A 22548-nucleotide genomic window follows, 5' to 3' on the forward strand; every position below is an offset into this window, starting at 1 on the left:
TCAAACATAAAAAAGAGATTGCGATTGCAAATGAGGGTTTGTTATAGAGAAAGAGAAGTTGCTAAGTTTTGGGAACAAAGTCAAAGAAAATACGGAAAATGAGGGTTTGGTACAGATATGTACGTATATTCATTAGCAAACGAAAAATGCAACATTAAGAAATCGTACAAAGTGAGAGAAAAATGAAAATCGAACTTGCCTTGAAATCATTGAGCGCAAAGATATACACATGAATGAAGACTAGGTAGCGACCATCTCTCTGCTAAACAACTAGAAATATGAAACTATAAAGTATTGTTGAACCGATGTATATCCTATTTAGACCTTCGAAGTAATCTTGTTTCTTTGTTACACAGGATCGACTTCTCAATTCGGACAAGTACTTTGGCTACATCAATCATGCATGGTCTTGCTTCCTTTTCGTCTTTGGTGCACAACAGTGCCAGTGCTAAGAAATCTTGCAATTGCTGATGTGCTTGCTCATCTGCCTCGACTTCCTCAAGAATGCAGGGATCCACAATTGTCTTGTATTGACCATTGGAAGCATTTAATTTCACTTATTTAGGAACTGATGCCATCAAGAATACAAGTAAAACCACACCAAAGCTATAAACATCAGTTTTTTCGGTGATGTGCCTTTCACATCATCTTCAACATGCAACTGCTAAGGAGGAATCGTGATCAATAGTGAAAAGTTGGAGAGTTTGGGAAAGTAGTCATCGTCCAAGAAAATGCATGTGGGCTTTAGATCCTTATGAATGATGGGTATGGGAGATGTAAGTGCATTTGCAACTTTCTTTGCAATTAGCATTCTAGTTTTCCATGGTACTGATTCAATATCCCCTAAACCTCCATGGCGGTCGAGAACTCCTTTTGCTGCGTATTCAAGCACCAGAGCTGGTATAGAGAACTCTAAGCAGTAGCCCAAGAGTGTCAAAGCGTTCTTATGCATACTCTTCTGTATCGATATGATAATATCATAAATGGCCATGGACGTAACTTCAACCTCACTAGGCCAACGCACTTGGAAGTACTTCTTAATGAGAACTGAGCGGTCATCTAAGAAATCTCTGAACAGTAGGTAGGATAAATCCTCACTTATAAGGCAAGAAGGATCAAAATTGTCGGTTGCCTTGACGAGCTCATCAGCAGAGTATGTGTGAATAGGACTAGATTTTGCTCATCAGCAGAGTATGTGTGAATATGACTAGATTTTCCATCACACTGAAGCAATGACACGCCACAATCCCGATATCCCCAAATACTAGGATAAGCACGTGCTGGCCGACATCCGAGGGTGACGAAGCCATTTTAACATGCATGCAAGTGGTATTGGTAAATGATAGTAAATAATTATGTAAATAAAAAGAAATACACAAATGCGGAAACGTGTTCAGAGCATACAACTAATCAAGAAAATGTGAAAAGAATTATTATACAAAGGTACGAACAAAGGAATGGGTCCTACAGTGAGAAGACATGAAGATTCCTATACGGAAGTGCCTTAACGCTGGGATTATATGCCTCGATTCTAACTCTTGAAGTGGGGCACAAAACAAAGGGTGATGGACCAAAGTTTATAATAATAATACTAATAATAAGAAAACCATTTTCTTTCTGAACATACTAACCTCCTGTTTTGAAAACTCATATAGTACTACATAGTAGGTTTTCTAAAAACTCTGGCATGCCATGAAAAACATTCGTAAAGCATGTACGTGTAAACCTGTGCTCAGTAATGGTACTATAGTCACCTAAAGGCAAATCCGTAACACATTTGTAAATCACACCAATGATGTACTCAACTAAAGGTATCATAATCGCCTAAAGGCATAACCATCACCTGAAGGTAAAGTTGTACGACACTGGGTTACGCTAGTGAAGAAATACGGTAGGTCCCATCACCTGAAGGTGAAGCTGTACGACTCTGGGTTATGCCAGAGAAGAAACATATACATGACATAACACACCGACACTGGTCTTGCCAATAAAGCTGGGAGTATGTCATAAATATCCTAAATTGTGTCCTATGGCCATAGACGTCTACATACTCATGTTGTGTGTATGTGCTGTATGAATCCCCATTAGATAAGCACCGTAAATATATCTCAAAAACTCATATCAAATCACCAAAGCTCAAAAGCTCAAATCCACATCTCATAAATCCAAAATAAATCATATCCGTAAATCCATATAATTTTATTTACGAAAATTCGATAATTCATAACCTTTTGTAAAACGTAAATTTGATAAGTCATAAATAATGCATAAAACGTACAATCATGAAATCATGCTTTTCATGAATGCAAGCCTAAAAATTTTATAAAAATATGCAATTTAAGAAGGGGTCCACTCACAAATATTCCGTGGTCGGGGAGCCGCTCAAACTAGAGAGGACGAGATCACATTCCACCGATGCACCTAAACACAAATAGAAACCATTTAATAAAAGTCTACTAAAACAATAGAATTTGGGGAAACAAACAGTGGATTATGATTCGGCACATCGAAAAACCTAAGGAGGGACCTCGGTTCCCCCATGCACCGCTACACGTTGCCATAGGGTGGCGGCTTGGGAGGCCAAGCGCCACCGTACGCGCCGAGATGGGTCACCATAAAAGTTGTTGGCGCCGTCATGGACAACAACGAAGCACAGTACCTCCGGCGAAGGTGCGTGTGCTCCATGCACTGACCTTGAAATCAGGAAAACGGTTCTGGGTCGGGTAAGATTTGGGTTTTGGGTTGCTAGGTTGGGCCGGGTTATTGGATTGAGCCCAATTATTGGGTTGGGCCCAGTTTTGGGTTGCAAGTAGGGTCGACTCGGTTTTAGGTCGTGGGTCGGCTGGTTTCTGCAAAAAATGGCCGTGAATCTAAACAGAGTCCGATTAGCTCCATTTCACAATTATAAGTAGCATGCCATATATGGATTTGAAGCTACGAAGGAGAGGAACAAAAATATACCACTGGTGTTCTTGGCCAGAAAACCGCTCGAAAGTCATCGAAAAACTGGGTGAAAACCTTCTCGATGTAGTTTTTGCGTCCAAAACACACCAAAGCGCCTAAAAAACAACCTAATTGTACTTCTAAGCACCATTTACAAAGATTTGGGGTGGTTATCAAACTTACCCATGTCAGAGACGACGAGAATTTGCCAGAGAATCCTTTGAACAGTGGTGCTGCCACTATGAAGAGAGAGAGAAATCGTCCTAGGCTTGGCGTTCGTGAGTCCGACTTTGATCGGTAGAGAAAGGTTAGTAAATGTGGTGGTGCGGTGGTCGCCGGAGCTGCGAGGGATGGTTGTTCGGTGTCGAGTTTGTAGAGGAAAAGAGGGACGAGTGGGAGAGTTTTGAGAGAGATAAGTGAAGAAAAAGAGTTGAGTGGTGAGGTGAGGTGGCAACAAGAGATTGGGTGAGTCAAGAGAGAGAGAGAGTGAAAAATGAGAGAAGGGCCAGGAAGGTGGGAGACACATAAGAGAGGGAGGAATGGGGTGTGGGCCCCACTGGCTCACAAAACAACACGCACAAAATATCTCCCAACATAAAATTACCAAATTGCCTTTCACGTTCGTAAGTCTGTAAAATCTCCATCTTAGCTCCAAATTCGATTCCGCTTGTGCCCATGCATTCGTAATGATGGATACTACCAGGATACACCAAGGAAAAGTGTCTTACGCGACACAACAAGACGGTCAACAAAAGTCAATATTTTTGCCTCGAAGGGCATTTTTGTAAATTCACGAATTAAAATGATAAAAATCAAAATATTTGGGGACGGGTCATTACCAGCAATAAGATCCTCCAATAACATGCTTCCATTTTTCAAGAATGAGCTATCTCCTTCCGCCTTTCGTACTCTTGGACGCAAGGAGAAACTGGTACAAAATATATACATATATGCACATGAAAGAAGAGAAAATAGTCAAAAGGAAAGAAACTCCACAGGAAGCTGATCAATAGAATAAACGAACTTACAAGACTTTGGATGGCATTGTTCAGATTGTACGTGCAGTTTTAAACAGTTATCGATCGATTCATCCACCGATTCCACTGCAGATGGTATGTGAAAACAGCGCATGCAGCAGTTCTACTCCATTAGTTTCAATTTCTTTTACCAACGGCTTTCATGTGAGAATCGGTCATTTTTAGAATAATATGCAGTGGGACTGGGCAAAACAAATTTACATGAAACTATTATTTTCTTGTTTCATCATCAGACAAAAAGAAAAGGACATATAGCCACTTACAAAGAAAGAAAAAGGAAGGAGATAGGAAATGTGTTGGATTCGTTGTGAGTTATTTCTTAGGAAGAGTCAAAGAAGTTAGCTATGAAAGATGAAAGAAATGTTTTTATAAACAACTAAGGGAAGAAATAGTTTTTCAAGACACATAAATGCTTTCTTTCATATATTTTGCTCCCACAATAAGTAGGCAAATTGGGATATATGCAAATAAGCCTTGTTGACGTGTTTTAGGCAGTCAACTACAACTTCTTGCGAGTCAAAGTCGGAGAGTGGTCTAGGTAGTACTCATTCACCCATAATTGGGTTACGTTCGCGTTGTATGTACCTTGTGCTTCACCATGTATGGAGGATTTATATAATATACATGATCGAGACTTAGAGAGCATATTTGTATAATTGCATTTGAGAGAATTTTGTATAATTATATGGAAGAAATGGAGAAGGTTCTTGCTCCCTTTGCCGCAACCTCCTTTTCTTGGACCTCTAGCTCTAGTCCTCCTTTTGTAGTCACTTTGACCTTCTTGAGCAACGGGTTTGATATGTGCACGCAATCAGGAGCTGATGTGGCAACTAGTCTTATTTCATTGATGATGTGGACAATGTTGAAAAGTCTTCTTTTACGTGGAGACGTCCATGTAAGTCAGGTGAGGCATATAGTGTAAACAAGCTTTGTGGATACAATGAATTCCAAACTATATTTTACACTGTCAAACACTTAAAACTAGAGATGATAATTTTGTACGTAGAGAATGAAGAAGGAAAATAATGTTTTTGGTTAGTTATTTTCTGCAGATATTTTCCCCCCTATATAATATAGTGTAATTTATGCTACTTAGTATTACAGCCTAGTAGTATTCCTCTTCACTTGTAAGTGAGAGGTCTTAAGTTCGATTCTCGCCAAAGACGAATTTGAACCACATTAGTGCTAGCTCATTGTGAGGCTAAGCCCATCCAATTCCTCTTAGTGTAAATACTATCGTTTGTTTAAAGAAAATGACAATTTAAATTAGGTGACATTTTGAATTAAATGAGACTATAGTATTTTACAGTTTCCAAGTTCATTGCTATATATGCAATGTAAAAGTTCAATATAAATTCAAAGAGACTTGATCTTTGAAATTTGTTACAAATTAATAGAAAAATGAATATAGTAGTAACAAATTAAAAATAACAACACCAATATTTGTTACGGAAGGGACTGATCGGCTTCCAAACACAAACACGCTGTTGAACCGATATCAGTACTTCTGATAACAGATATGAATTAAAGCTAGCTAGGAAAAGTTGACTCGTCAATTCGAATGAGCTCTCTGGCTACATCGGTCATATATGGCCTTCTTTCAATTTCGTATTGAGTGCATGACAATGCCAGTTGTAGGAAATCATGCAACTGCTGCAGTACTTGCTCATCTCCCCCTACCTCCTCTAATATTTTCGGGCCCACAATTGTTTCAAACTCGTCAGCATGCGATTCCACGTACTCAAAAATTGAATTATAAGCTTCTTCCCGGTTTACAAAGGAGCGAGCATTTTTTCCGGTGAATAATACAAGTAAAATCACACCAAAGCTGTAGACATCCGATTTTTCTGAGATGCGGCTAGAACAGAGGTAGACAGGATCAATGTATGGTAATATTGCATGCACGGGAACATCTTCAACATCCAATTGATTAGGAGGAATGGTTATGGAGTAAGAGAAGTGTGAGAGTTTGGGAGTATAGTCGTCGTCCAAGAAAATGCAGAGGGGTGTCAGATCCCTATAAATTATGGGCCTTGGTAGAGCGGTATGGAGATATGTAACTGCACTAGCAATCTGCTTGGCAATACGCAATCTAGTATTCCATGGTAATAGAAGTTGACGGCCATTATCTCCTGTTAAGCTTCCATCATGGTGGAGAACTCCCTTTGATGCATATTCATGCACCAGAGCTGGTATAGGAAGCTCTAAGCAGCACCCCAATAGTTTTAAAACATTCTCATGGGTGCTCATCTGTACTGAAATGGCAATGTCACGAATAGCCGCAGACCTAATTTCATCCACATTGAGCCAACTGGAAGACCTAATCATTTACAAAGCGAGATGGATGGAAGTTGTCGGTTGCTCTCATGAGCTCACCAGCAGAGTAACAGTGAATAGAGTTAGATTCTCTATCACAAGAGGCAATGAGTTCCTCTAATAATTTTCTCAGGTTCTTATAGTATGATGACTCAATATCTCTTTCCTTCCTTCTCAAGCAAGGCAGCTTTGAGATCCTGGTACAAAAAATAGTTAACGAATTAAAATGCGAATTCAGGTTCGAAATTAAAGCTCTATAGGAGAATGAAAATTATAACTTACAATTGCAGCAGTTTTGAAGGCATTGTTTTATCTCAACTGATGCTTGTATACCACCAAGGGCCTCTTAGGATTGGAATTGGATTGCACCAAGTAAACAGTAATCGATCAATTTCACAAACGAATCCACTGCAGATGGTCTGTGCAAGCAAAGCAGAAGTCGTAGCTACTCCAATGATCAGTGTTGAATTTTATTATGCTTTTTAAGGTCCACGGTGGCATCGAATGATAAGCCCTGTGAAGAATAACATGCAGTGGTATCTGCCGGTCAAAGAAAACCACATGAAACTAGTAATTTTGTTTTTTCGTCACCAGACAGAGAAAAAGACAAAAAATTTGTCAATTACACACAAATAAAAAGAAAGGAGCTGGAAAGTAACACATATCGACAGAACCCCATGATGTAATTTTCAAGAAGAAGCAGTGGTCATTGGAAGTTTCATCGAACTTTCAAAAATAGAAAACATCTACAAAGTTTTATTACGAATCTTCATTTACAGAAGGAGGACGATCATAGGGCAGTTGATGAAAAAGTTAAGGTTTCATCATAAAATTACTTGGCAATATGAGTTGTAGCCCAAATATTTATAAGCACATGCAAATTCCCTCTTTTCTCGATGTGAGATTCACTCTTAGCACGTCTCCTTACATGTGTGACGAATTTTCAAGTCTAAAACGAAGACAACATAATTGGTGACACATCCCAACACGGATATCCACGGGGACACCGAAATCGAGGGACGCAAGCCTACACTTGGAATGTAACGAAGTCATAATATGGAAATGATGTGTAAAAAGTACAAATAAATTACTATAAGAGTATGAGTAGAGTGCGCATTGAGTGTGATGAACCTTAAATAAATGCATGACTAGAAATTAGAGAATCTAAATATCTAAAGCGAAAGTATGTAATGTAACACATCTAAAATACAATGTAACACATCCAAAGATGTTAATCACAAAATTATTAAGAATAATCCCTACATTGGTGAGCGAATCCTATGTCGTCACGCCTCCACATCAAGAGTTTTAAAGCCTACTAAATCTTGGAGGGGCATAAAAAAAAAAATAAAAAAAAAAAAAAAAAAAAAAAAAAAGGTGTGAGTGGGAAAAAAAATAAAGATTTCAAAAATTATTTATCTATTTCGAACATACTAACCCCTTGTTGTAAAAACCTGTATATTAATCAAAATCGTACCACATCGTAAGTTAGAAAAACCAAGGCAATAATGTAAAAGCCAGTATTTCAAAAATACAAATAAATTGCGTAAATCCTAATATAAAGTCATTATGAAGAAACCAAAGGTTAAAAATCACGAATTGCAAATATCTTGTTCTAAACCGTAATAAATCTGAAATATCATAGGATCAATGAAAAGTTGATATCTTAAGCAGGTAAATCATAAATCATCAATAAACATATGTGGTATGCTCATCAAATAATGCAGACACAAGAGCTCATGCAGTGAATTTTGATATGAACATGCTGAGTGTGTAAATCTACACTCTAGTACTTCATACACTTAAAGTTGGTGCTAAGCGCATCACATTCGAGTCCTATATGCATATGCAACTAGTACAGGTTGGCACCTGTAACGGATCAAATGTGAGTATAACAGTGCAATGTGAACCTACACGTGAAGCTAGTCCTGATCTGGGACAGTACTATAGACACCATGCAAGCATATGTGATGAGAAAATAAATCATATGAAAATACATCATGTCTAATCTCTCAAATCCCAACTGTCACAAATCTTATTATCGCATAAAGCATTGCATTTCTGAAAGTAAAGCACGACGGTAAAACGTTTCACAAGGAAGGTTCTCCAAGCTCATAAATTATACAATATCGTCATGACATAAAACACTTGTGCTTTCTAAAACAAGGTATTATATCAAGCATTTCATAAAACCATGTTCGAAATCATATAAGTAAAATATGATTTAGAAAGCAAAGCCCACTCAGAGATACACCGTATGATCATAAACGCCTTGTCATGCACGCTCTTTGTAATACATGGGATATTACTCTATTCTAAAATTGGGGAGGGGGTGACTGCAGCATAGCTTCAGTGAATCTGAAATTGGGGGATTTCAATTTATTTACGGGATTGCCACTTCTTTTTCCAATTTTTTTTTGGTCCTGGGGGTCTGGGTTAGGCCCTCCCGGCCATGTTTGTTTGTATTGTTTATTTGGGTTGTTAAATAGTGGGCCGTGTGAAAATGACTTCAATACCTATTTTTGCGATCCAAAGGCCGAAAAATATAAGTTCGATGGGCATTATTGTCATTTTAGGTTTGGGAGTGGGTGGGGTGGCTATCGATGGAATTGGAGGGAGTGTTACGGAGAGAAGAAGAGGAGGGATGAATCCATGGAATTCCGGGATTAGACTGGATTCGGCGAGGAAATTACAGAGAGAGAAAGAGCAAGGCAGGGATGGGGGCATTTGACGGATGATTACTCTACTTATGCTGGTTACCACTCGATTTTGCTACGTACACTCATTGTCTTTCCACTGTTGGTAGAGAGAACCAGAGAAACATGAAGGTCAGTGCAGCGGCAGCTACCGCGGCTGCTTCCAAGTCCGTCAAGAGCACGGAGTTGAAATGGGTAAGCAGCAGATGCAAAACCCAGATGGAAAAACCCATAAAACACCATATGTTCTCCACTATCCCCTCTTAAACTTCCATGGTATTACGATTTGGTCTTCACTAGCAACCTGTTTTGCAATATGCAATCTAATGTTCCATGGTAGTACGATTTGATCTTCACTATCCCCTCTTAAACTTCCATCACCATTGAGAACTCCTTTCGCTGCATTTGCATGCACCATAACTGGTGCAGGGAGCTCTAAGCAGCAGCCCAAAAGTTTAAAAATATTCTCGTGGTTGCTCATCTGTATGGAAATGGCAATGTCACGAATAGCCCGAGACCTAGGTGTATCCTCATGGATGCCGATGATGTACTTTGCGATGATAATTGATCGGTCATCTAGAAATCCCCTCAACATTTGGTAGTGTGAATCCTCTCGTACAATGCGAGTAGGATAGAAGCTGGTGGTTGTCCTCACGATGTCATCAGCAGAGTAACATTAAATAGGATGAGATGTTCCATCAGAAGAAGCAATGAGATCCTCTAATAATTTGCTTAGATTCTTCTGGTATGATGACTCTGTTCCTTCTGTCTCAAAAATGGCAGCTTTGAGAATCTGGTAAAAATATATATGCGTATGTAACACACAAATAATTAGTGAAACTATACATCTTTCTTACTGGCCAAAAACAAAATAATGGTTGAACGCAAAGACAGAGACTTTTTCTTTTCTTTTTCAGCTAGGAAAGAAAAAGACAATCAGTCACTTATAAGGAAAGAGAAAAAAAAAAAAAAAAAAAAAAAAAAAAAAAAAAAAAAAAAAAAAAAAGAAGGAACTGGAAAGTTAGAATGTATAATCACACCTTTAATTCGAAGGAACTAGAAAGTGAGTTCCGTATACCATATTCTCCCCCTTCACACCCTTGGTTATTTTTAGCCTTTGGGCTAAATAAATCAAAGGGGAATTAAGGAAAATAAATAAATAAAGATATGTAGAAGGAGAAAATGAGTGTGCCGAAATGAGTTCCGCTTGTTAAAAATCTATCATTCAATGCCAAACTACCTTTTCACCCCTTTTGAGGATCCAACCATGACAATCACATAAAAACTACTACATTGCATTACCACTATCCAGACTTTACTAGTTAGACTTCTCGATTTAGAGGAGTTCTTAAGCCACATCTATCTTATCTGGCATTCGTTCACTTTTATCTTGGGTGCAAAGCAATTCTAATGCTAGAAAATCGTGCAAGTGTTGTTGTACTTGTGCATCTCCCGTTATCTCCCCAAATATTTTAGGGTCCACAATTGTCTAAATCTACCCGATATCACTAGCATGTACTTTCACATATGCAACAATCGATTGGTATTCTCCTGCGTCATATTTATCTACGGCTTTTTGTCCCGTCAAGAATGCAAGTAAATGCACACCAAAGCTACAGATATGTGTCCATTCTACAACTAAGAAAAATTCTGCGGATAAAAGTTATAGAACTCACACTTCTACTCTTAATCTAACTCTTCTTCATTATTAATTTATCTGATTGGCCTATACATGCTGAATCTCACTAATTGATTTCCATGATATTGCTTATATAAATGAAATTCTGTAGGGTCTCTTATATTGGTTTCTCCTAAAATATTCGATACATTCCATTCTATTTCTTCTAGTTTCAACATCTTGGCCTTCTTGGCTTTGAGTACTGAAATACCTTTACTTTCAAATATATCTAGATTCTTATTCAAATCTAGTCTAGTTTCAAATATATCTAGCCTTCTTGGCTATTAACTTGTAATTTTCCTATAAGTTGTCCTTAGTTTCTATCATATCGTATCTTATAGATTTGACCGAAATTTGAATATATTTGTAAAAGTCTTTGAATGGAAGCATAAATTATGGTTGACAATAGATTACTCTAGCATTTTCTGACATATCAATTTCATCATCTTGATTGTGGCTGCGTCTAGTTGTCTGTATCTTGCATCTAAAATGCTTATTAAAACCTTCACCCTTGATTGCGGTCTGGTTAAACTTTTGACTCCTACTACTATTGTTCCAAGATATAAAATTATATTTTCTATCTATTTTGCCCTAAGATTCTTTGCTTACTAAATTAATTCTACTGACATCCTTTTTGTCTACTACTCTTATTATCTGTTCTTGATAATGAACTAAACCATTGTCCCATTTTATCTAAATTTTTAGGGTTCAAGAGATGTGAAGTGTTATTTCAAAAAACTTCTGCTTCTCCTTCGGTATCTATTTCTTCTTCTGTTCTTACAAGTTCTTTCCATTTGTTATTGTTTTGAAAAGCACCTGTAAAATAATAACACTTAAGATTAAGGCCAAATGTCTCACACATCCACGATGAATGAAGGAGGAGGGTTGTCCGAAGAATCTCCGATGCCAAAGTTAGAATTCTGAAAAGAACGTAATAGGAGTTTGTGCACAGTAAATGGCTTAGCATTTTAGTGGGATAAGTGGTGTATTTATAGGAGGGTGGCTGACCCTTAGGGTGAGGAGTGACCGGCCATAGATGGTGGTAATTGGAGAATAATTGTAAGATATTATGTGAAATAATATTTTACAATTAACATGGCAATTATTCCTAAATTAAATATGAAGTTTTGGGAGTTACCTTTTGAATAAAATTAATAAGAAATTGATGAGGAGTGATGAGAGGGATTTGAATAAATACCATATTGATCACATATGACTCTTCCTTGATTGAGCCGTTATTGTCTGTTGCATGTGTGTGGGAATCCTGGTATGCCTCAAAGGTAATTTTGTCATTTTAACCCAAAAGTCTATGTGCCACCTTCATACCTTTTTTGCTCCACATGAATCCTTTCGTACAACACGAGAAGAATGAATGTTGTTGGTTGCCGTGAAGAGGTCATCAGCATAGTAACAATGAATAGGATGAGATTCCCCATCACCCATCACTAGAAGTAAAGAGATCCTCTAATAACTTTTTTTAGGTTCTTGTAGTTTGACGACTCAATATCTCTTTCTGCCTTTCTCAAGCATGGAAGCTTTGAGAACCTAGTACAAAATTAGTTAACGAATTAATATACAATTTCAGGTTTAAAATTAAACTTATGAGTGTGAAAACTATAACTTACAATTGCAACAGTTTTGATGGCATTGTTTTATCTCAACTGATTCTTGTTTAGCACCAAAAGCCTTTTAGGATTAGAATTAGATCACACCAAGTAAACAGTAATCGATCAATTTCTCCGTGTCCGCTGCAGATGGTATCTGCAACCAGAGCAGAACTTGTAGCTACTCCCCCAAGTTTCATTTTCTCCACAATGGTGGCATCGAATGATCAGCCTGCCATGAATAACATGCAGTGGTGACAGCCGCCTAGACAAATTTACATGAAACTATTTTTGTCTTTTCATTATTAGAGACAAAGCAAAAGACAAATAACCTGTCAACTATAAAGAAAGTAGAAAGTCATGAAGAATTAATATATTCTAACCCACCTCCATATTCACAAATCTTCTGCCACATATCAGCAAAACCCCACAACGTACTTTTCATTCAAGAAGCAGATGTGATTGGGAGTTTCATTGAATTCTCAAATGAATTACAAGATCACAAACACTTACAAAGTTTGAATAACAGCCTTAAATATAAAGAACGAGAGAGAGCTATAACATTGACTTTGCAATTGTATAGGAGGAACTGTTATAGAGAAAGAGAAGTAGCTTTGTTTTAGGAACAAAGTCATGGCCCAAGAAAATACGACTAGGTGTTAGATCTCTCTGCATGATGTGCGTATGAAGGGTGGAATTGGAGATATGCAAATGCATTCACAAGTCGCTTTGCAATACACAATTTAGTTCTCCATGGTAATAAGGATTGATCTTAATTTGTCATTGTCGAAAGGAAGATGCAACATCAAGATATTCTAAAGAGTAGTGAGCAACATGGAAATCGAACTTGCCTTGAAATCGTTAGATATACACATTCATGCAAACTAGGTAGCTACAGGTTCACTATCTCTCTGCTAAACAAACAGATAAGGATTGACCTAGTTCTGCACCATGTTTCAAAATCACATGTCAGACCGTGCAAAAGATCGACCTTCAAGAATGCCAGTGCCAAGAGTACTGATTAATGTATTTGATTTTTAACACGTTGCTCTCTTCTTCTTCTTCTTCTTCTTTTTTTTTTTTTTTTTTTTTTTTCTCTCTCATTAATTAGGTTGCAATCAATGTTTGGATAGAGAAAGAAAAGGCAACATCAAAAACTCCTCACAAATAATGATCAAAACGGGAAAATGCAATTTATAAGTACACAAGAAATCAGATCTAATCTTAGCTATCATATTTGTTACAAATTAACAGAAAAATGAAAATAATAGCAACACATTAACAACCAACACCATACAAAGGTTAGTGAGTTCAACATTCAGGACACTGATCATCTTCCAACCACTAGTCATATCTTGTCAATTCGAACGAGTTCTCTAGCCACGTCTGTCATATATGGCCTTCTTTCACTTTCTTCTTGAGTGCATGACAATGCCAGTTGTAGGAAATCTTGCAACTGCCGCTGCACTTGCTCATCTCTCCCTACATCCTCTTTGATTTTAGGGTCCACAATTGTCTGAATCTGCCCGATTTCACTAACATGTCGTTTCACATATGCAATAATCGATTGGTATTCTATTGTGTCATATTTAACTAGGGCTTTTTGTCCCGTTAAGAATACAAGTAAATGCACACCAAAGCTATAAACATCACTTTTTTCTGTAATGTAACCAGACTTCATGTAAGAAGGATCAAGGTACCCAAATGTCCCTTTCGGAAGATCTTCAACATGAGACTGCATAGGAGGAATGGAAATGGAGAGTGAGAAGTTGGTGAGTTTGGGAACATAATCATGGCCCAAGAAAATACAGCTGGAATTTAAATCCCGATGAATGATTGGCCTGGGAAACGCAGTATGGAGATATGCAAGTGCATTTGCAACTTTCTTTGCAATTAGCATTCTAGTTTTCCATGGTAATGATCCAGAAAACCCTAAACCGCCATAGGGGTCAAGAACTCTTTTTGCTGCGTATTCAAGCACCAGAGCTGGTATAGAGAACTCTAAGCAGCAGCCCAAGAGTTTCAAAGCGTTCTTATGTGTACTCATCTGCATCGATACGATAATATCACGAATGGCCATGGACGTAACTTCATCATCACCATGCGACCTCCCTTCGAAGTACTTCTTAATGAGAACTGAGCGGTCATCTAGGAAACCTCTGAACACTTGGTAGAATGAATCCTCACTTATAAGGCAAGAGGGATTAAAATTGTCGGTTGCCTTGACAAGCTCATCAGCAGAGTATGTGCGAATAGGATTAGATTTTCCATCACACGAAGCAATAAGATCCTCCAATAACATGCTTCCATTTCTCAAGACTGAGCTCTCTCATCAGCAGAGTGGATCATGTTCTTGGCATGATTTTTATTATAATTTTTCTGTAACTAACACCAACAATTGAAGCGTTGATTGTAATAAGAGGGTAATAGGCCAAACAATGAAATACAAATTCAACCGGAAAAAGAAAACAAAAAGAGGAAAACCTTACACTCGATGCTATAACAGTATTGTCAGGATGCTGGAAATTAACTGCAATCCAGGGAACAATTTAACTTATAAGCAATTTAAAAAAAATAGAAAGATTCAGAGCAAATCTGTTGTGGTGTGAAAACCACCTTATCTTCTTCCACGACCCATTCATCTTCTTTGTAGTGAGTATCAGATTAAAACCCTAGAAACCTTAGCCGCCGTTGGGGGTGGTCGGAGTTGACTGAGATAGACGAAACCTTGCGCGGTTTCGTTGTATGACCGACGAATTGAAGTTTGGTGAGAAAGAAGTGGAGGAGCTGGGCGAGAGAGGTCGAGAAATTTGACCGAGAGGTTTCTGGGCCTCTGGTGATTTTTTGTCAGAGAGGAAGAGTGTTGTCGAAGAGAGAGAACGACAGCACAGCGCGTCGACAGGTTTTCATTTGGACGATCCACACGTGCCCTTCATGGGCAGTTCCGTCATTTCACTGTAGATTTGGAAAAAACATAGCGTGGGGGAAGCAACGTAGGGGAAAAAGCGTCATTACACTGTTCTTATGAACAGTATTTTTTCAGTGCAGGGCTTTGGTAGTACTAGCAAAGTGTACCTACGCGCTACTGCAGGATTTGCAACACTGTTAAAGATGTAAAAGGTCTTGGAAAATATATATCCTAAAGCGTTTTTTTTTTTTTTTTTTTTAACAAACATTATTATCTACACTAAGTGGCAAGAGAGATATTGGTATGCATATTATATAACAAAAAGGCTTATTATATTACACCCCACAAATTGTTGAATAAGCCTCACATATTACACCTCATATTTGTTTTTTCAATTAAAAATTATCTTAATACACCTACTTATTTCCTAATAATACCCTTACACCCCACATTCTTAATTATACCTTGCATTTGTTATATGCACCTTATATTTTCTATGCACCTCACATTGCTTAAGTTTTATAACGCTTTTAATTTGGACAAGAAATGACGACTAAAATTTTGACAAAAAATGCAGCCTGAGATTTAAAGCATATGTGAGTTGTTTTCAATTCCACCATTAAAACTCATATCGTCTATTTTTAATATTTGATGGTAATTTTATGTGTTTAATTCTTCATCTAATCCCTATGATCCCTAAAAGATGAATAGAAGCTTGAATATTTGAGGCTAAAACTTTAATTTTACTCAATTTAGCCTTTAAGTTATTTTATTTTCAGTCTTCAAATTTAGAGTAAATATTTAACATTCTACAGTGTAGTTTCAATTTCAATTTTCATGCAAGTTGTCATCTTCGAAACTTCATGCCAATAGAAACTCTACATGCATGTATTCCTGGTATCATGAACATAAGTCTATATCAATATATAATATTAGCATATACTTAGCGGGAACCAATTATTCTTGATGCTCTTGATAATGACAAAAATATATATATCGATGTCGTATATATACTTACATCTTCACTGTGCATGCCAACTTTTAGGGCTTCAATTTGGGATTGTGAAGTTTCAAGATGAAAATTTTGGTACCCTTTAGTGAGAGTTTGTATACTGGATTTATTTTCTTTAGACCTTTGTTTGCAATTTGAATTACATGACTCAAAATCTGTTGTATTTCTTCAATTTTTAGCTTCGAGTTTAGAGAAAAATTGGGGATGTGATTAATAATCTTTTGTGTCCATTTATGTAATTTAATTATTTGATAATGTTCTAACAAAATACAACCCCAATAGAACAAAATGGACCATAGAAAAAAAAAAAAAGTGAAATATTTACCATTCACTATTCATAGTTTTGGTCAAAGAACTCAAATTTCAGAGATAAAAAACAGAGAAGCTTGTATGCATCATTTATAAAGGTTACCTCCTTTTGGTTGAAAAAATGAAGTGTGACGTTAATTCTTCTTCTGCTTCCACCTCCTTATGGAACTTGACCCGCCAGTAACATTTGTACTTCAACCTACAATCAGTAACCAGTCAGTACCTTTGGCAACCTCGTTGGGGCATGGCAACACTATGAATGGGAAGATTATTGCAACCCTAACAAACAAAGAAAAAGAAGGAGGCATTCAGTTGAGGATGTCAATGAGGGAAAGAAGAAGAAGAAGAAAAGAGCTAGTTGAGGAACGGAAGAATATTGGTGCTGTGTTCAGTTTGGAGGCATGTTCTTAAGAGTTTACAAACTGCCTATATGATTCTCTCACTTCAGTGTTTACAAACTGCTCTGGTTTATTCTAATTTGGTTGTAAATTAATGATTTTACTCAAGGTAATTGGGCATGTTGCAGACCCTACTGAATTCTGTAAATCTTTATCACCCTTAACTGTCACGGTGAAGCAACTGTTACTTCAACTATTAACCGTTCTATGAGAGTGTATGCTACTGCCATCATTGCAGCAGTTTATAATCTAATCAAATTAGTAAGAAAAACATATGTTCTCATGCATGTAGAAACTCAGTGGAGAGAATACTACATTTGCAACACAATGAAAAGAGGCAAACACATGACAAATATACTCAAAAAAGAGCCCACCAATTTAATGAAGAATTCTCCAAAACTCAAAACTTTAAACGTACTTCTACAAAATCATGAAAAATTTAATAAAACCCAAATAATACGTAACAAAATTGAAGCATATCTTGACATGCAAAAGGTCAAAGGTACCTGAAGTGATGAGCAATGGATTAACATACTTTTTTTTCTTCACCTCTTTGTGAGTTGCTCTTTGCATAAACTATAGCAATTAAAAAAAAAAAAAAAAACCATTACATTAAATTTATCTGAATATTTAATCACAGGTGCACCAGAAAATTATAAAACTCAAAATTAAAAAAACCCCAAGATGAATTTAAGCAAAACCCATATCAGATTCTAAGTGGGTTTATGAAAAATAGTATTAATCCGATATCAACATAGTAAATAAATATAAAAAATAAAATAAAATAAATTGAAATTTACCTACCTTTAAGTTTCTAGGTTTTTATTTAGAATCCAAGGAAACCCCAAATCAGATTCTAATAAGTGGGTTTATAAAAAATAATAATCTAATAAGAAATTAACACTGAAAGTAAATAAGAAACCGAAAAAAAATTTGAATTTTCTTACCTTTAGTTTCTGGGTTTACACTGTGGAATCCAATTAAGAATTGAAGGATGAGATTGGTGATGGTTTTTGGTGTTTCTGGGTTCGTGGGTGGGGTTGGGGTTTTGAATCGTGATGTTAAGAGAGAGCGAGAGAAAGAATGATCAATGATGTTCACCAGAGAAGAAAAAGACGATAAAAATGGACGGACTGAGCCCCAGATAAATAGACGGTCCAGATTCAATTAGATTTACATTGGAGTAATATTGAAATTACACAATTAAGGCAAGGGCATTTTCGCACTGTTATTATGAACAGTAAACTAGTGTGTTTTCAGCTTTAGTATAGGTTCAATTTTCTTTTACCAACTGCTTTTATTTGAGAGAGTCGGTCCTTTTAAGAATAATATGCAGTGGGACTGGCCAAAACAAATTTACATGAAACTACTATTTTCTTGTTTCATTATCGGACAAAAAGAAAAGGACATATGGTCACTTACAAAGAAAGAAAAAGGAAGGAGATGGGAAATTAGTGTTGGATTTGTTGTGAGTTATTGCTTTGGAAGAGTCAAAGAAGTTGGCTATGAGAGATGAAAGAAATGTTTTTATAAACAATTAAGGGAAGAAATGGTTTTTCAAGACGCGTAAATGCTTTCTTTCATATATTTTTCTCCCACAATAAGTAGGCAAATTGAGATATGAAAATAAGAATCCGGATCCTCTTTGTGAGGAATCCGTTAATCCTGTCCATTCATCGTAAATCGTGCAATCATAAATTATTTTAAATATTTTTATTTAAAATTAAACACAAACGGTACTTGACAAAAACTGACCGCACTACGATAAATCATGCACAATTTATGTTACTATTTCTTTCAACATTTCCACATTCGTTCATTTGATTGAAATATTGTTCTATAACAGGTTTAAACTTTGTTTTTCTAATACCTTATCACAAAATAATTCCACCTTGGACAAGTTACAAGGTATGCTGCAACTTGTGCTTTGATAAATTGCATTCAAATTGATATTGCTTAAGAATGCATTAAACATGTTGAATTCCATGTCCGCAGCAACGCACGGGCACCGTTGCTGGTTTATTGCTATATGCTTTACAAGGTCAACTATGTCATCCAATCATCTTCCCTGCTTGAAATAAGATATAAGGAGGAATCGTGATCAATAGTGAAAAGTTGGAGAGTTTGGGAAAGTAGTCATCGTCCAAGAAAATGCATGTGGGCTTTAGAACCTTATGAATGATGGGTATGGGAGATGTAAGTGCATTTGCAACTTTCTTTGCAATTAGCATTCTAGTTTTCCATGGTAATGATTCAATATCCCCTAAACCTCCATGGCGGTCGAGAACTCCTTTTGCTGCGTATTCAAGCACCGGAGCTGGTATAGAGAACTCTAAGCAGTAGCCCAAGAGTGTCAAAGCGTTCTTATGCATACTCTTCTGTATCGATATGATAATATCATAAATGGCCATGGACGTAACTTCAACCTCACTAGGCCAACGCACTTGGAAGTACTTCTTAATGAGAACTGAGCGGTCATCTAAGAAATCTCTGAACAGTAGGTAGGATAAATCCTCACTTATAAGGCAAGAAGGATCAAAATTGTCGGTTGCCTTGACGAGCTCATCAGCAGAGTATGTGTGAATAGGACTAGATTTTGCTCATCAGCAGAGTATGTGTGAATATGACTAGATTTTCCATCACACTGAAGAAATGACACGCCATGATCCCGATATCCCCAAATACTAGGATAAGCACGTGTTGGCCGACATCCGAGGGTGACGAAGCCATTTTAACATGCATGCAAGTGGTATTGGTAAATGATAGTAAATAATTATGTAAATAAAAAGAAATACGCAAATGCGGAAACGTATTTAGAGCATACAACTAATCAAGAAAATGTGAAAAGAATTATTATACAATGGTACGAACAAAGGAATGGGTCCTACAGTGAGAAGACATGAAGATTCCTATACGGAAGTGCCCTAACGCTGGGATTATATGCCTCGATTCTAACTCTTGAAGGGGGGCACAAAACAAAGGGTGATGGACCAAAGTTTATAATAATAATACTAATAATAAGAAAACCATTTTCTTTCTGAACATACTAACCTCCGGTTTTGAAAACTCATATAGTACTACATAGTAGGTTTTCTGAAAACTCTGGCATGCCATGAAAAACATTCGTAAAGCATGTACGTGTAAACCTGTGCTCAGTAATGGTACTATAGTCACCTAAGGGCAAATCCGTAACACATTTGTAAATCACATCAATGATGTACTCAACTAAAGGTATCATAATCGCCCAAAGGCATAACCATCACCTGAAGGTAAAGCTGTACGACACTGGGTTACGCTAGTGAAGAAATATGGTAGGTCCCATCACCTGAAGGTGAAGCTGTACGACTCTGGGTTATGCTAGAGAAGAAACATATACATGACATAACACATCAACACTGGTTTTGCCAATAAAGCTGGGAGTATGTCATAAATATCCTAAATTGTGTCCTATGGCCATAGACGTCTACATACTCGTGTCGTGTGTATGTGCTGTATGAATCCCCATTAGATAAGCACCGTAAATATATCTCAAAAACTCATATCAAATCACCAAAGCTCAAAAGCTCAAATCCACATCTCATAAATCCAAAATAAATCATATCCGTAAATCCAAAGAATTTTATTTACGAAAATCCATAGAATTTTATTTACGAAAATCCGATAATTCATAACCTTTTGTAAAACGTAAATTTGATAAGTCATAAATAATGCATAAAATGTACAATCATGAAATCATGCTTTTCGTGAATGCAAGCCTAAAAATTTTATAAAAATATGCAATTTAAGAAAGGGTCCACTCACAAATATTCCATGGTCGGGGTGCCGCTCAAACTAGAGAGGACGAGATCACATTCCACCGATGCACCTAAACACAAATAGAAACCATTTAATAGAACGCTACTAAAACAATAGAATTTGGGGAAACAGACAGTGGATTATGATTCGGCACATCGAAAAACCTAAGGAGGGACCTTGGTTCCCCCATGCGCTGCTACACGTTGCCATAGGGTGGTGGCTTGGGAGGCCAAGCGCCACCGTACGCGCCGAGATGGGTCATCGAAAAAGTTGTCGGCGCCGTCGTGGACAACAACGAAGCACAATACCTCCGACGAAGGTGCGTGTGCTCCATGCACCGACCTTGAAATCAGGAAAACGGTTCTGGGTCGGGTAAGATTTGGGTTTTGCGTTGCTAGGTTGGGCCGGGTTATTGGATTGAGCCCAATTATTGGGTTGGGCCTAGTTTTGGGTTGCAAGTAGGGTCGACTCGGTTTTAGGTCGTGGGTCGGCTGGTTTCTGCAAAAAATGGTCGTGAATCAAAATAGAGTCCGATTAGCTCCATTTCACAATTATAAGTAGCATGCCATATATGGATTTGAAGCTACGAAGGAGAGGAACAAAAATATACCACTGGTGTTCTTGGCCAGAAAACCGCTCGAAAGTCATCAAAAAACTAGGTGAAAACCTTCTCGATGTAGTTTTTGCGTCCAAAACACACCAAAGCGCCTAAAAAACAACCTAATTGTACTTCTAAGCACCATTTACAAAGATTTGGGGTGGTTATCAAACTTACCCATGTCGGAGACGACGAGAATTTGCCAGAGAATCCTTTGAACAATGGCACTGCCACTATGAAGAGAGAGAGAAATCGTCCTAGGCTTGGCGTTCGAGAGTCTGACTTTGATCGGTAGGGAAAGGTTAGTAAATGCGATGGTGCGGTGGTCGCCGGAGCTGCGAGGGATGGTTGTTCGGTGTCGAGTTTGCAGAGGAAAAGAGGGACGAGAGGGAGAGTTCTGAGAGAGATAAGTGAAGAGAAAGAGTTGAGTGGTGAGGTGAGGTGGCAACAAGAGATTGGGTGAGTCAAGAGAGAAAGAGAGTGACAAATGAGAGAAGGCCCAGGAAGGTGGGAGACACGGAAGAGAGGGAGGAATGGGGTGTGGGCCCCACTGGCTCACAAAACAACACGCACAAAATATCTCCCAACATAAAATTACCAAATTGCCTTTCACGTTCGTAAGTCTGTAAAATCTCCATCTTAGCTCCAAATTTGATTCCGCTTGTGCCCATGCATTCGTAATGACTCCACGGGAAGCTGATCAATAGAATAAACGAACTTACAAGACTTTGGATGGCATTGTTCAGATTGTACGTGCAGTTTTAAACAGTTATCGATCGATTCATGATTCCACTGCAGATGGTATGTGAAAACAGCGCATGCAGCAGTTCTACTCCATTAGTTTCAATTTCTTTTACCAACGGCTTTCATGTGAGAATCGGTCCTTTTTAGAATAATATGCAGTGGGACTGGCCAAAACAAATTTACATGAAACTATTATTTTCTTGTTTCATCATCAGACAAAAAGAAAAGGACATATAGTCACTTACAAAGAAAGAAAAAGGAAGGAGATAGGAAATTAGTGTTGGATTCGTTGTGAGTTATTGCTTAGGAAGAGTCAAAGAAGTTAGCTATGAAAGATGAAAGAAATGTTTTTATAAACAACTAAGGGAAGAAATAGTTTTTCAAGACACGTAAATGCTTTCTTTCATATATTTTGCTCCCACAATAAGTAGGCAAATTGGAATGTGCAAATAAGCCTTGTTGACGTGTTTTTAGGCAGTCAACTACAACTTCTTGCGAGTCAAAGTCGGA

The 22548-nt window shown here is 37.4% G+C and overlaps 2 protein-coding genes and 2 pseudogenes across 8 annotated transcripts in view; all 4 read right to left on the reverse strand.

The window, feature by feature from the left end:
- Window positions 1–18164, reverse strand: part of LOC137727885 (non-functional pseudokinase ZED1-like) — a 59299-nt gene extending 41135 nt beyond the window's left edge. For 2 of the 7 annotated variants that reach the window (XM_068466746.1, XM_068466733.1), the window contains exons 1-3: window positions 17849–18164; window positions 17437–17477; window positions 16607–16702 (exon numbers count right to left, since the gene is read on the reverse strand). The gene's annotated coding sequence lies outside the window, so the exon portion shown is untranslated. Of the gene's footprint in view, window positions 1–16606; window positions 16783–17407; window positions 17478–17848 lie in introns of all 7 variants that reach the window. The other 5 variants (XM_068466737.1, XM_068466728.1, XM_068466732.1 and 2 more) reach the window with 4 other exon arrangements.
- Window positions 315–3988, reverse strand: LOC137728205 (non-functional pseudokinase ZED1-like; annotated as a pseudogene).
- LOC137728206 (non-functional pseudokinase ZED1-like) lies at window positions 5511–12318 on the reverse strand (annotated as a pseudogene).
- On the reverse strand, window positions 13511–19312 carry LOC137728207 (serine/threonine-protein kinase ZRK1-like). The gene is made up of 2 exons (XM_068467063.1): window positions 19073–19312; window positions 13511–14600 (listed from the first exon to the last, which is right to left on the reverse strand). Exons 1-2 carry the CDS (start codon window positions 19310–19312, stop codon window positions 13623–13625), a joined length of 1218 nt encoding a protein of 405 aa, XP_068323164.1. The 3' UTR covers window positions 13511–13622.
- Between the last annotated feature and the right edge of the window lie 3236 nt (window positions 19313–22548).

This window comes from Pyrus communis, chromosome 3, assembly GCF_963583255.1.
Source record: "Pyrus communis chromosome 3, drPyrComm1.1, whole genome shotgun sequence".
NCBI classification, from domain to species: domain Eukaryota; kingdom Viridiplantae; phylum Streptophyta; class Magnoliopsida; order Rosales; family Rosaceae; genus Pyrus; species Pyrus communis.

Excerpts from the sequence above, each read along its gene's own strand:
- LOC137728207 (XM_068467063.1), bottom strand. The coding sequence starts at position 19,312 with ATGGCCATTTATGATATTATCATATCGATACAGAAGAGTATGCATAAG. Across the intron at positions 14,601-19,072 it reads CCATACCCATCATTCATAAG|AGCTCAGTCTTGAGAAATGG; the intron begins GTTCTAAAGCCC and ends TGCTGATGAGAG.